The 12756-nt window shown below is 38.3% G+C and overlaps 1 protein-coding gene across 4 annotated transcripts in view; it reads right to left on the bottom strand.

Moving 5' to 3' along the window:
* LOC117412795 (protein quaking-A) overlaps window positions 1-9691 on the bottom strand; it is a 51552-nt gene extending 41861 nt beyond the window's left edge. For 2 of the 4 annotated variants that reach the window (XM_058997612.1, XM_058997615.1), the window contains exon 1: window positions 9239-9690. In XM_058997612.1, the coding sequence (XP_058853595.1) occupies window positions 9239-9389 (151 nt within the window). In that variant the 5' untranslated portion in view covers window positions 9390-9690. Of the gene's footprint in view, window positions 1-9238 lie in introns of all 4 variants that reach the window. The other 2 variants (XM_058997613.1, XM_058997614.1) reach the window with 2 other exon arrangements.
* Window positions 9692-12756: the final 3065 nt, after the last annotated feature.

Genomic DNA, 12756 nt, shown 5'->3' with positions numbered 1-12756 from the left:
CCATCTAAATGCCATGGAGCACTTCTCTTTATTGCTTCCCTTCCACAGCCTGTATCTTCGAGGGAAGCTGCTACCTACGAGGAACTGCACTCACTTTATTAACCACCACTTTCTCCTTAACATTAATGGATTCCGTTCAAGCAGACTCATTCACTTAAGTTATATAGTTCTGGCACACTTATTTAATTGGGTTTCTGACTGGGCCAATTTCCATACACCGGTGAGTGTTACTCTGGTCTCAGAACGGGCTTCCAGAAACATGCTTTTGGTTCACTGCACACTGACGGACCTCTGCCCTAACAGCAGAAGCAAATCCATGCAGGAGATACTGCTGTAAGGTATGAAAGATAGGAGCACATTGAATGTGGACTTCCTCCAAAAACACAACACAGTGCAGTAAGACAAGCAGAGGCTTATTTGTGTTTGTCTAAATCCAACTGACATTTAGAATTTATAACAGCGAGTTTCACAAACCCTGATTATCAATTGTGACTGTAAACTAATTGGAGCATAACATGGGTCTGTGAAAGTAGCTTCTCAAAAAATGGATCTTATCAACTTACTCAACATGTTGGTGCTCAGTGATAACTGTAATCCTGTAGCTTGTAATTCGGAGAATGAAAAGCTTCAGGACAGTATCTAACATGTTTGTGTTTTCACTCTGATGGTGGTGCAGACAAAGTGAATGGCAGACTGAGCTAAACTCACTTTGACATGTTGCAAAAAATTCTGACCAGGAAGCAGGAAAATGAAGGCATGTGTTAAAGTTTGTGCTACAAGTATCATTCAATAAATCATGAACCACAGTTATAAAAACACACACCGAGAACATTCACGCGGGATTATTATGCTTAAAAACTTTTCTTTTTTTTTTTATACACTATCCAGTTCCATAAAGGGTTATAAATATTCAGCTGGCTTGTATAGTCTCCAAAAACACAATGGCAGGAAGTTGTAAGGAAGGAAATGACCACTTACAAAATGTGTTCTGTACTGATAATTCTGGCCTGTTTCCTGAAGCAAGCCTCCATGAAAACAGTCCATCACAACGACTTCAAAGTTACAGGACAGTGCCAGGCATATTAGCTAGCTCAACCACAGGAACAAAACACTTTAATAATCAATAAACAACTGTCATAAGTAAACCACTAAAATCTTTCATTTTTGTGATGCCACAGCAGCTGCTAGGCTAATGTCTGTCCAAAGAAATTAAATAAACAGAGCTATACTGTGTCAAATAAAAGTCCTGCCTTGGTCTGCTAATCTAATCAGGAATTTCTTAAAACTGTTTCAATGCATTTTTTTTATTTTTTTATTACCCAAATGAGCGATTATTGGCATGCTCCAGCAGAATGTTTGCTTGGCTCATTTTCTCAATTCCTTAACCGTTCCTCACATGACTCTGGTCTGTAGGTAGTTTGTGAACTGAGAAGTATAGCTGCTAGAAAAACCAACCCGCGTTCAAATAAGAAGTCTTGGTTAACAGCACTGGCACGTTCAGTTTAAAATCGTGCGGCTATTTTAGGACTCCTGTGCATATCAAGGTTTGCAACTGTAAAATACAGACACTTCAAAAGCTGGCTCGTCCTTACTCAGCCAAGCACAGAAAACGTGTTTCTGTTCCTCAAACGCATTGCATTAAGTCACTTACAGTTCTGACGTATTTGTAAAACCCACAGCTCCGCTACTGTTCCGCTCTATAATTAAATGCACAGTACATTAATTATATATCTGGGGACTCAAGAATGCAGGCCTGTGACCAGTCGAAGATAAAAACTGCTTATATCTACAACTGGTTACAAAAAAAAAGAACTGGAGGTGGATTGTTAGATTTCCTTTACTAAATACAATGAGCCTCACAAAAGGTGACACTGCAAATTAGTCAAAAGCTACTTGGACGTTATTGTAAATGCAGGGATTAAAACAGTGCTATGTTTTGTAAAGTCATATTTCATATTAGTGTTTAACTGCAGCTGGGCAGCTTTATTTCTTTATTTTTATATATAAAACAGCTCCACCCTAGTCTGATAATCGTGATATCAATATGACATGGAACGGTTTAAATCATGCCCAACACACCACATATCCAGCTTTTACCCAATTTCGCAAGCTGTGGAGTTAAAATGACACAACTACTATTCAGTGGTACAGGCCCCGGTCCAGCCCTTTAACCTACAGTCTGTTCTTCGAATGCTCTGAAGTATTTGCCTCCAGGGCTGAATGATGGTAAATGAGGCCCAGTCCAGAGATGTCAGTGCGTGTGAATCACACGTCCGGAGCGTGAACAATGCCATGCACTCTAAATGAATGAGAGAAGCCATGCATGCTGGCTGCTACAGTAGTACTACTTTATAGAAAAGAAAGAAAAAACAGGGATCTAGGACTGGTTCAAATCACAGTTCCCTGGCAGCTTGAACCAAAGCTACATCCAACTCCAGCTTCTTAAACTGATCTCCAAGTCAGAGCCTAGTACCGAAACAGATTTGTCAAAATGTTGCATCACGACCAATCATAAGACAATGCTGTAGATGGGAAACTCAACCCAAGCAGAAAATACATAGATTACAATGGGGCAAACAAACCGTCTAATGCAGCTATTGTGCAACAGCTGTTTGATTGACTAAAACTAAAGCAAAAAGTTGGCAGGTGCAGCAGCTCCTTACCAAGGAAACAAAGCACTAATCTTTTTATGACTAACTGCACAAGACAGATCAAACGAGGAGTATTTAGAGGCTGCTAATAGAACCTGGATTCGTTCAGCACACCACAGAGCTAAAAGAGCTCCTCTTTGTTAGCCATCAGGACTGAGAAAGAGGAAATACTGACCACAGACATAGGAATGCTGTCTGTCCAGGAGCAGGGAATTACTGGACAATGCCCCACTTGGAGTAAATGGCTGGGTAATTCAACACAAACCAGGAAAAGCATGCTTAGGTCTATATCCCTACCCTCAATGATGGTGTCTTAAACAGTCTGCTTGATTAATTAAGTGGTTTATAGCCTTATTTATGGAAAGTGTGAATGAAGACAGTCTTGCTGCAGCAACTTCCTCAACTTGAATGGGAACAGAAAGATGCATAATAATGTATCCTGGATCTTCTGAAAACCTCATTCAGTGGTGCATCTTCTACCTTATGCCAGACATCTATCTTTCCAGGACAATTTTGTAAGAAAGGTCACAAACATACACAAGGTAAAAAATAAATAAATGAAATACAGATATAAATGGGATTAATAAAGTGTATACAGCACAGGGAATGGAATTGAACTTTTCTTGCAGAAGCAATATTTGCTCATGTTGCAGAACAATTTTCTCTTTTGAGTGGCTGCAATAGCCGGCTTTACAAATGCAGAAGTCAATGTATAGGCAATTTTATGACCTCTTGTTCGAGAAAATTGCTTGCTTGCAGAAATAAAGTGCTGATGTCGCCAGGCTTTCACTGCAATATTACAACAGACATGCCCCCATGATTGTGTGAAGGGTGATGATGGCTACCTCATGAGTAAGCTCTTTGGTTGCCCAGCTAGATGCTACTAGTATCTTGGTGCTCCATTCTTCCGTAAAAGAAAAGGTATCCAATACTGTATGCAACTGCGACACAGACCCCAGCAGTAGATCTGAAACCAGATACTGCACAAGCATTCAGAGTTTACTACTGAATTTATGCCAGTTATACTGTAGAGCAGATTACTATTTAAAATATGCTTTCTATTTAAGATAACAGCTGGAGTTAGGCACATACATTTTAAATTCAGATGCACCAGTGGGGTATTCTGGATGTAGACCAATTATTGTAACTCACGTTGGAATTTGTAGCAAATTTCTTCCTATGTACTGCAATTCAGGAAACAGATAAGGACACTGCAAAATAAAAACCTCTATTAAAAAAAGTTTAGCACTAAACAGGGGGTATTCTACAGCTTGGATTTCCTGAATGTTTAAACTTGATGAAAACAAACACGCAGGAGCCCAGTTCTGAGGGCGATTCTTTAATTAGACCACCTGTATTGTTATTTTAAAATCAGTGGAGGATTTCCATTAACAAGAAATGTGATGCCTCCTCGGACTATAAATTGATTTTTTCCAAATGGATGCCTCAAATTAGAATCTTAACCTCCTACCTAATTTTAGTTTTTTGTGATAGAAATTGTAGGGTTTTGTTTCTGAATTGTTGTGGTAATTCCAACTGACGTAAAATAAATCAAGGAGATAGGATGAGGATTACACCCAATAAAAAGTTAAATCTAGGTTTGTCAAATCTCCGCAAAGGATGAAATTTGTTAAAACTTTAGACTCCGTTCACACTACTGGGCTGGCGCAGGGCCACCTCAGGGGTCGTCGCATATTTAGGTCTGCAACCACGTTCATATTTGTGGTTTAAGGCGCCTTTGCGTGTTCACATATGTACAGTATAGCCATACTCAATTTACCACAACCCATACAGAAAATATCAATCTGACCACAGACTTTATATTTTGAAGGTGAAACAAATGGTGGTTTACACAACAAAGATAATACGTGCAAGCAAGGTCAATTCATTTCAGATTTACCAGGTGTGGCTTTGCAAAGTGGTGAGTTCCTTTGCACAAAGTTACAATGTTTGTATTGCTCCTGCCTTATAAGGCATCCCTTTATAAGGTGGTATTGTGGCTTATTATATGAAATTAAACAGCTGTTTCTGCAATGCTTGATTTTACTTTTTTTTTTGTTATTTGTATTTTGGTGTAAAGACCACAAAGCGTCCCATTGTGCCAAATATAATGTTAGCAAAAACAAAAGGCAGAGTAACGTATAGAACAGCTTAACCAATGGTATTTACTGTAATCTAGAACAAACTCAATTTTAATGATGCAATATTTATTGTTTTCATAAGTGGGCTTGTATAATTATATTTTAAACTAGTTGTTTATATATATAAAAAAGGAAGTTTTTCTTGTTAAATCCTTTTGTTTACTTTCAACAACAATGTTTAGTCTTATGTTCCAGAAAGCCAAGTTGTACAAACAATCCGTTTAACAGGATGCATTTCAAAAGGTTAAAAGGGTTGTTCATTGTATTACTTGAGTAAATTTTTTTTTTGTGGCAATTACAGTACTTGGAAACTGAGACCCATACACACTTGCATTTGCTCTGAACATCATCCCTTCTCTAAATTTCAGTAACCCCCTAAAAGCTAAACTGTACTTACCTGCTGTGTGTTGACAGTTGACAGTTAATAATTCAGATTTTTAAACAAATCATTTTTGGATAATCAGATTACAAATTTTAGCTCAAGGGTTGTTCTCATAATACACCAGCTACAAGGCCACATACTTGTACCTTTCATCAGTGCAATATACAGTACAATTTTGCAGCCTCTGAAGCTGACAGTGTATTTCAAAATATTAAAAGAGATTAAAATAGTAATGAATAACCCGCTGTGTAAATGAAGACATACTGAGAACTGGTTGTGAAAAAAACACTGCTGCTTTATAGTATGCACACACAGACACACAAACACATTTACTTTTCAGACTGTCAAAGCACTGTACTCCAGTTTGAATACTTTTTAAAAATAGTTTCAATCTTACTGTCAAAGTCCTGCATTCCCAGCGCAACACACACTGGTAAAACAGCTTTCTAACTTGAAAAGACCTTGGAGGAGACAATTATGCTGGCACAACAGAGCAAGGGAATTTACAGTAGTAGAAGTTACATAAATAAGGTGATATTTTTTGGAGCTTGTGAAATCCCACTTTTACCACTACCAAAATTCATTCACACTTTCAAAAGGAACTCAAAGAGTTCCTTTAATGTGAAAGATGAAGAGGGAGGTGGGTGTTGGTCAAAAGCAAAAACAGAAAAGTTTAGATAAAAAAGTTACTGTTTGATCTGAGAAGAGGCCGAGATAAAAAGCCAGCTTGATGGCAGACAGCTTTATCAGCCAAAGCAACAGCATGTCAATGTGGGTTAGGACAGATTACAGATTCTAGTTTTTTAATAAACATGTATGCAGGAATCTGAGAACATGCTTCAAACATCAAGCTGTTGGTGGGGTCTCCCATATATAATGTGGTGAGATAACAGAAAACGTTAGAGGCCAAAAAGAAACAGACCGTCTTTCCCCATGGAAACAGAAATTATTCAGACAGCTCTTTTTTACTTAACCCATTACTTCCAAAACTAAATCAAAACTACTTTGGATATCAGGCTGAAAAAGAATTTCTGACAATTTGGTTTAAATAACAGTTTACCAAAACCAAGGTTCAAAATATCTCAAATAGCTTTTCTTGTAGTCTTCAGTTAACCCCCTCCCACAGCTAAAAAAACATTAGGAGGAAGTCAACAAACATAATGGTTTGCTCTGATAAAGTAGAGTGCTCAGAAGGTGAAACTATGGTTTGCCTCAATATGTCCAAACAAGGAATAATACAGGACTGTGGGATACTTTCGATTCTACTTTCAATTTCAAGGCTACTTCACTAGGACAGGTTTCCGTAACACATGCATGTAAATCTACAAAGCCGTTGGCTCCATTGTACCCAATTTAGTATCACCCAGGGCAACTAAAGCCAAAACACTACTGCCACACAACAGAAGTTCTGAATTCAGTAAGCAGCGTGACCTTGGCAGCTTAATCCCTCAGTCGTAACCTAGGGTTGCAACGATGCAAGGGTATCAATTACACTGCCCTGGAAAAACCAACACAGGAGCGCAAGAGTTAATCTGGAGGAATGTGGATACAGCTGCCAAGACCATTCTGGGCAGGTGACAACTAGAAAGGGTCGCCTCGCGGCTGGCTGGAAATTGTCGTTCGAGAGCACTCCAGTTTTATTTAGACAGTGTGTTCTGGCTGCCACTCAGCTGCTTATCACACCGTCTACCCAATGACTTCAGTGTCACCTTGATGAACTGTGGACAGATGCTGTTATTCCAATGACAGTTCCTTACCACCAGAATAGCAGCGCTCACTGATTGCAGAGACTCCACAAGTCAGAATCACTGTGAAGGCAGATAACAGGCACTCAAGCAAGATTACAGAGAGCTCTAGGAAAACAAAACTAAGGGAAAAGCTACCACCGATATGTTATTTTTACCCACGAAGGTATAAGAGATTTGTGAAATCACATTGAGGCAGTCATGTTACAGATTCACAGGCTCTGATGCAGTTTACCTATCCTCATCATATTAATGTCCTTCTAAACTAACAATGAATTTAAAAGCATTTGGTGGGAACATGTTAAACCCATAGAAAAATTATGCAACGTTCTAGAAATATCTAACAGAGAATAAGGAATAAAGTTGTAAAATGTATCAATATTAATTTTTGTAAAACCTTACTTTTTTCTGGCACAAAACAAAGTTCAGAAAACAGACTACAAACAAAAAGGTTGGCCTAAGATTTAGACCACTCAACACACAAAAAAAACAGGCACCAGGAAGCTAGACCCTGCTTCTGCCTGGTCTAGGGGTTGGAAATATCCACTCCCCAATCCTGTACTTGAAAATAGTTTATGAACAGGTAGAGTCAAACGTGAATACATCATAGCAAAGGGAAACAAATTACTTGTCAAAGATCAGCTCACAACTGCTGGCTTCTGGAACAAGGGGAAAGCTAGCTGTTGCAAGTAGCAGAGGCTTAAATCTGAACCCATGAGCTGAAACAGTTCATGCACAGTAGGCAAACCACAAAGAATGTGTTGCGTTAGCCCAAGGGCAAATATACTAATCCATAACCTGTGGCATTTGGGATTATTCAAAGTACTTTCCTGTTTCTCTTATTTTATTAAAATATATAACAGTTGCCTTTCAATCAAGTAAGTGTTACGATCAAACAGCCTACTTAAAGACACACAAAAAAGCTTCCCATAACCATTTTGATACCAGTGTTGAGGAATATTTAACTATGACACAAAAGTTACGATATTGTTCTTTGGAACCGTTTTCTTTGTGAATACTGTGGCTATGCATTATTTCGTTTCACTCAAGTTGCTTCTCCAGCTGAACGTCTGACAGCGGGTTATGTTGAAATACGTGTGTGCAGGTACCAAAACAGATCGCGGTTTCTTAAATATTTATATAACTTATTGTGCAAAAATGACTAATTTGATTGTATGTGGCGGCTGACGTCGTGACAACAGCATATTGTAAACAACCAAATTCTAACTCAAATTATCCATCACCGTGTATATTACGATACTGCTCTACTGCGTGCCTCTTGTTATTACACAGCCATCAAACACCAAGTGTGCTGTTCTCCATCCAAATTCCTGAATGCAATAGCTGGAGGAAAGTGGCGCTCTCTAGCGTTTCAAATTTCATTTAATTAATATAAATCACTTTCCCCACTAGTCTTCTGAGCACATTTTAACCTTGACGTACTCATGATATGAAAATAATGTAGCATTTACACGTGCTTTTAGAACGGACTTATATAGCACGCATATCTGTCGGATGGTGTTAACTTTAAAAATAACTTTTTTGTAAAAAAAAAAAAAAAAAAAAGTTATTTATGGTGCGCAACAGGCCTTCTAGAGTTTTCCTCTCCCGTATCTCGAGCAAGAATGTCAAAACATCTCAAAAACGCACCCGTCCACTTTAACTTTCGCAAAAGAAAAGGAAACTCCGTTCCTACCCACCCCGCCGCATTGCACACAAGCGTACCGTACTACTTGACAACAAACAGCTACTTTTATTTACATTTTTGTTAAACAGCCCCGTGTTTTCCTGTTTTTTTTTTCCTCTCAAAACAAATGTCACGAAATATACAATTATTTGAGGTTTCAACGTATTATTAAAAAGCGAGAGCTCTCCTTAAATAAGTAAATCTAGCAAATTCCTTCAAACAAAAACCAAGCAACGAATGAGCGTTGTTGACAGAGGCCGCTAAAAAGAAATAAAACATGTCACGGCGGAAAAAATACATGAGTAAAATTAAACCGAGAGAATAACTGGCGGGTGTACTCTAAAAACTTTTACAGGAGACCAACTCTTTATTAACGCGAGTTGCTACCGCATAACTAAATATATAATAAAAGCACAACAAAACACAAATCCTAGTACAGATATTTTACTGTAGGGGCCGTAAATGCCCCCCTCCCCTCCGGGCTCCCGTAGTTTCTGAAGTTGAGACAGGAGGTATTTCTCAATCCCAGATCGCTTACACTTCTTTCTCAGCATGGTGCAGTTTGGCTCTCTATGATGAAACACTTGTATGGTGTTTTTTTGTTTTTATTTATTTATTTAATGTCGTTTTACCTTCGTCCAGCAGCCGCTCGAGATGTGTGAAGATGCCGCAGAGATTCGGCAGACTCGACATCAGCTTTTTTTCATTGAGGAGCTGCATCAAATAATCGGGACTCGGCCTCGGTCTCTCCTGCTTCACTTCCATCTCCCCCACCATCATCATATCTGAACCGAGAAAACAAGCCAACACAATCCTAAAACTTGGTGGTCAAATCCCTCGTCTCCCCCCACGATTCAATCACTCGTGTTTATCTGCCTTCCTGATATATCGTGATTTTAAAAAAACACCACGATCTCCTCCCGGTTAGTCGCTTTTCTCTCGCTGGCGGTTACTCTTCTCCAGTAAGTACAGGCTCGGTCCGATCTCTGAGTGCTAGTGCGAGACTGTATCAAGCAGAACGCTCGACCCACTCCTCCACGATTGGATAGATCACTCTCCAACGGACAGGAGCGACAGCCAACAGACACAAAGAGGTGGACTCGCTGGGCGGGTTAGAACGCAGGGGTGGGTTTACACGTTATGATCGACAAATGTTGACGCCAATCAAAATCAAGGTGTATGTTTAGGGTAAGTGTTATTGATATTATTGATAGCCGTCAAGTTTCATAGGGGAACTAGCATTATAGACGGGTGGGGATAGCGCTGGATCCTAACTAGCCAATAAGGGTGGCAAGGGGCGGTAGAAAGAGAACAGACCCACAGTAGTTTATTTTGAGTTTTTTTTTTAAATATTGCTCAATCGTGATCGCCTGTTTTCTCGTTGTTTATTTGAAATGCAAGATAGTACACTATTTGGGTTTGAAATGCAAACAGCTGGGTGTTTATTATATTAATACGAAAGGGGTTCCTTTTTCAAATCCACAGATTGATCTGAGCAAAATATGACCGGGGTACTAGCTATGCGGGGGTTTGTTCTTCAAGGTTAAACAAATATACACGTAGGCATGCAGATTAATATAACTATGCACAGCTGAAGAAGGGCTTCTACCCGAAACATCCTGAAATAAATGATGTTTTAACCTACTTAAACCTTTTGTGTAGATGAAAAAATGACTTCATTTTTTCACGCTGCAGTTTACCTCCTTTCAAACACACACACACACATATATTAAAACAAGATCACGATCGACGTAGTTTGCAAGTTTTGTAGTGTTTTGTTTCTGTCCCACCTTAGAATTCAGAGGTCAGGTAATATATACGAGTTACGGGACTACATCCTGCCCACTCATCTTAATTATTTTGATTTCACTTGGGACTCTTCCTCCCCCTTTTTATTTTTTTAATTATTTTGGTTTGTTTGTTTTAAAATACTATAGCCATATTGACCCCAACGGTAGTATGTATCACGATCAATAACCTGATGACTGAATGCAGAGGGAAATTAAATGTTTGATTTGCGAAGCTTTTAATTTGTGAAAAAATATCCCCTGCGTCACCTGAATGGTACCCCACAGTAACCCGAAAAGCGCTGTTGCGGTGTCGTGTGGTGACAGACGGAAAACCAAAACAACAACACAATAACAGGCTTACACAAGGAAATACGTTATATGCAAATGACACTGCACTACATATTTTACATGTTGACTAAAAAATATAAAAGACTGTTGTAAATTGCAGGTTTCTTTGTTTACACTGCTGTGTCAAAACAATTTCGACTTCTTTGATCGTTAAACGTCCTCCCTGTGTCTTCTCTTCCACTTCATTTTGTATGTAAGACTTGTTTAACTTCTTAGAAACCACAACTAATAATACGATATTGCCATGGTAAATACATCTAACATTTAATTAATAGTTAGCTAGGGATATAACTATGTCATTGTATTTATTTATTTATTTGGTATTAAGTCGTTTTTTCATTTATGAAAACAAATAAAAGAACGTTAAACAAATCCTTAAATTTGTTTGCCATAATGTATGCTTTACTACAGTACAGTATTTTCTTTTAATCAAATCTATGATTGCTGCCTGACCATGCAGACTGGGTGACTGAGTTGGGGTGAGGACTTGGTGCAATTTTATTTAAGGTCATTAATCAGCTATTAATTAATTGATAGGCTTTACATTTAATTACTGATAGCTGTGTACAGCATGCTTTGCATCGTATAACACAATAGAACTGCTATTAATATAGCAAATTAATAATTTCCTCATCTGAGATTTTATACCCTTTGGATTCAAGATAATATTTTATTAAAATAGTGTATCTGTGGTTAAAATGTTTAATGCTAAATAACATGTTAAATAACAAACACACTCGTATTTATTTTTTACACTCATGAAATGTGAAATAGTCCCAAGCCATGTTATGCTGTACTGGTGCTCCTTGGCGGTTTTGAAAGTCTGTGTGTCTGTGTATTTAATTCAGGACTTGTTTTGGATATGCTGTTTGAACAGCTGGTGTTGAAATGCCACCCAACACCAATGCAGTTGTCTTGGGCAGGAATGTGACCATAGCAAGGGTACAGTAAAGAGGTCGAAATGGTCTTAAAAAACAAAAATAAAAAACAGCAGGGGGTCATAGGGGTACAGTGCTGTAGGTAATTCATGCTGCCATTTCTGAAATTTGAAGTAAGGCCTAAAAAAGGTTTAATTAAAAAAAAAACTTTAAAATATTATACAGTCTTTAAGTTCTGCTTTGCATAATCAGGTCACATTGGTTTATGGTAAATTAACACAAATAACGCAGTTTACCTAATTAATTTTCTTGCTTTATTCCAGAAATAGCAACAATGTTTTGTGTGACTCCCAGCTCGTTTCTGTTTATAATTTGCACCTGGCATCTGTTACAAGCTGTTATTCATGAGTTTATGATTTGTTTTTATACACAAAGACAATTATTTGGTTATTTGTCAAGGAGTCCCTTGCCAACGCCCCCCTTTTCAATTCCTTTTAAGCACTCCTCTCTTTTCCAATTCCATTGCCCTCCCTTGAATTTTTCAAACCCGTTTTTAACAAATCAGTTTTCCACTTCTGTTTTCTCAAGGGGGTTGACTCTTCATTAATTGAATCACAGAAAGTCTCACCGCCTTTGTCTAAACATTGCATGTTTTTGATTAATATTCAAATAATTACAAACCAAAAGCTGGGCCTCAACACCTTCCCAAACAAATAGCAACATATAGAGTACAGCACCACCATCAAAAAGCGGACTCCAGTCTTTGCAGTGCTATTCTCAGTCCTTATCTGAGCTAAACAAGGAGCTGGCTTTGAGTTTGGCAGCCCAAAACTACAGTTCAGTTTATGATCAAACATCCAACCAATATCACTTATCACTAACCAGACTCCACAAGATACATTTTTATATTTCATCTTTTCACAGAAGCTTATGATTTTTACCCTTAATGTCCCTCTTTTTATTCTCCCTTGTTGTTTTGAATCCTGCATGCCCACTCAAACTGTCATGAGAAAGCTTTACTAACCATTCTGGATGAACCTGAATGAACCTGCTTTCAGAGGGAGGGTGTTCAGAATTTGCAGGAGTGGTCCAGGCCATATGCCACAAATGGCTCCAATGCTACAGTCATAAAGT

This window comes from Acipenser ruthenus, chromosome 23 (assembly GCF_902713425.1).
Source record: "Acipenser ruthenus chromosome 23, fAciRut3.2 maternal haplotype, whole genome shotgun sequence".
In the NCBI taxonomy this organism is placed as follows: Eukaryota; Metazoa; Chordata; class Actinopteri; order Acipenseriformes; family Acipenseridae; genus Acipenser; species Acipenser ruthenus.
This window is presented reverse-complemented; position numbering and strand designations above follow the sequence as displayed.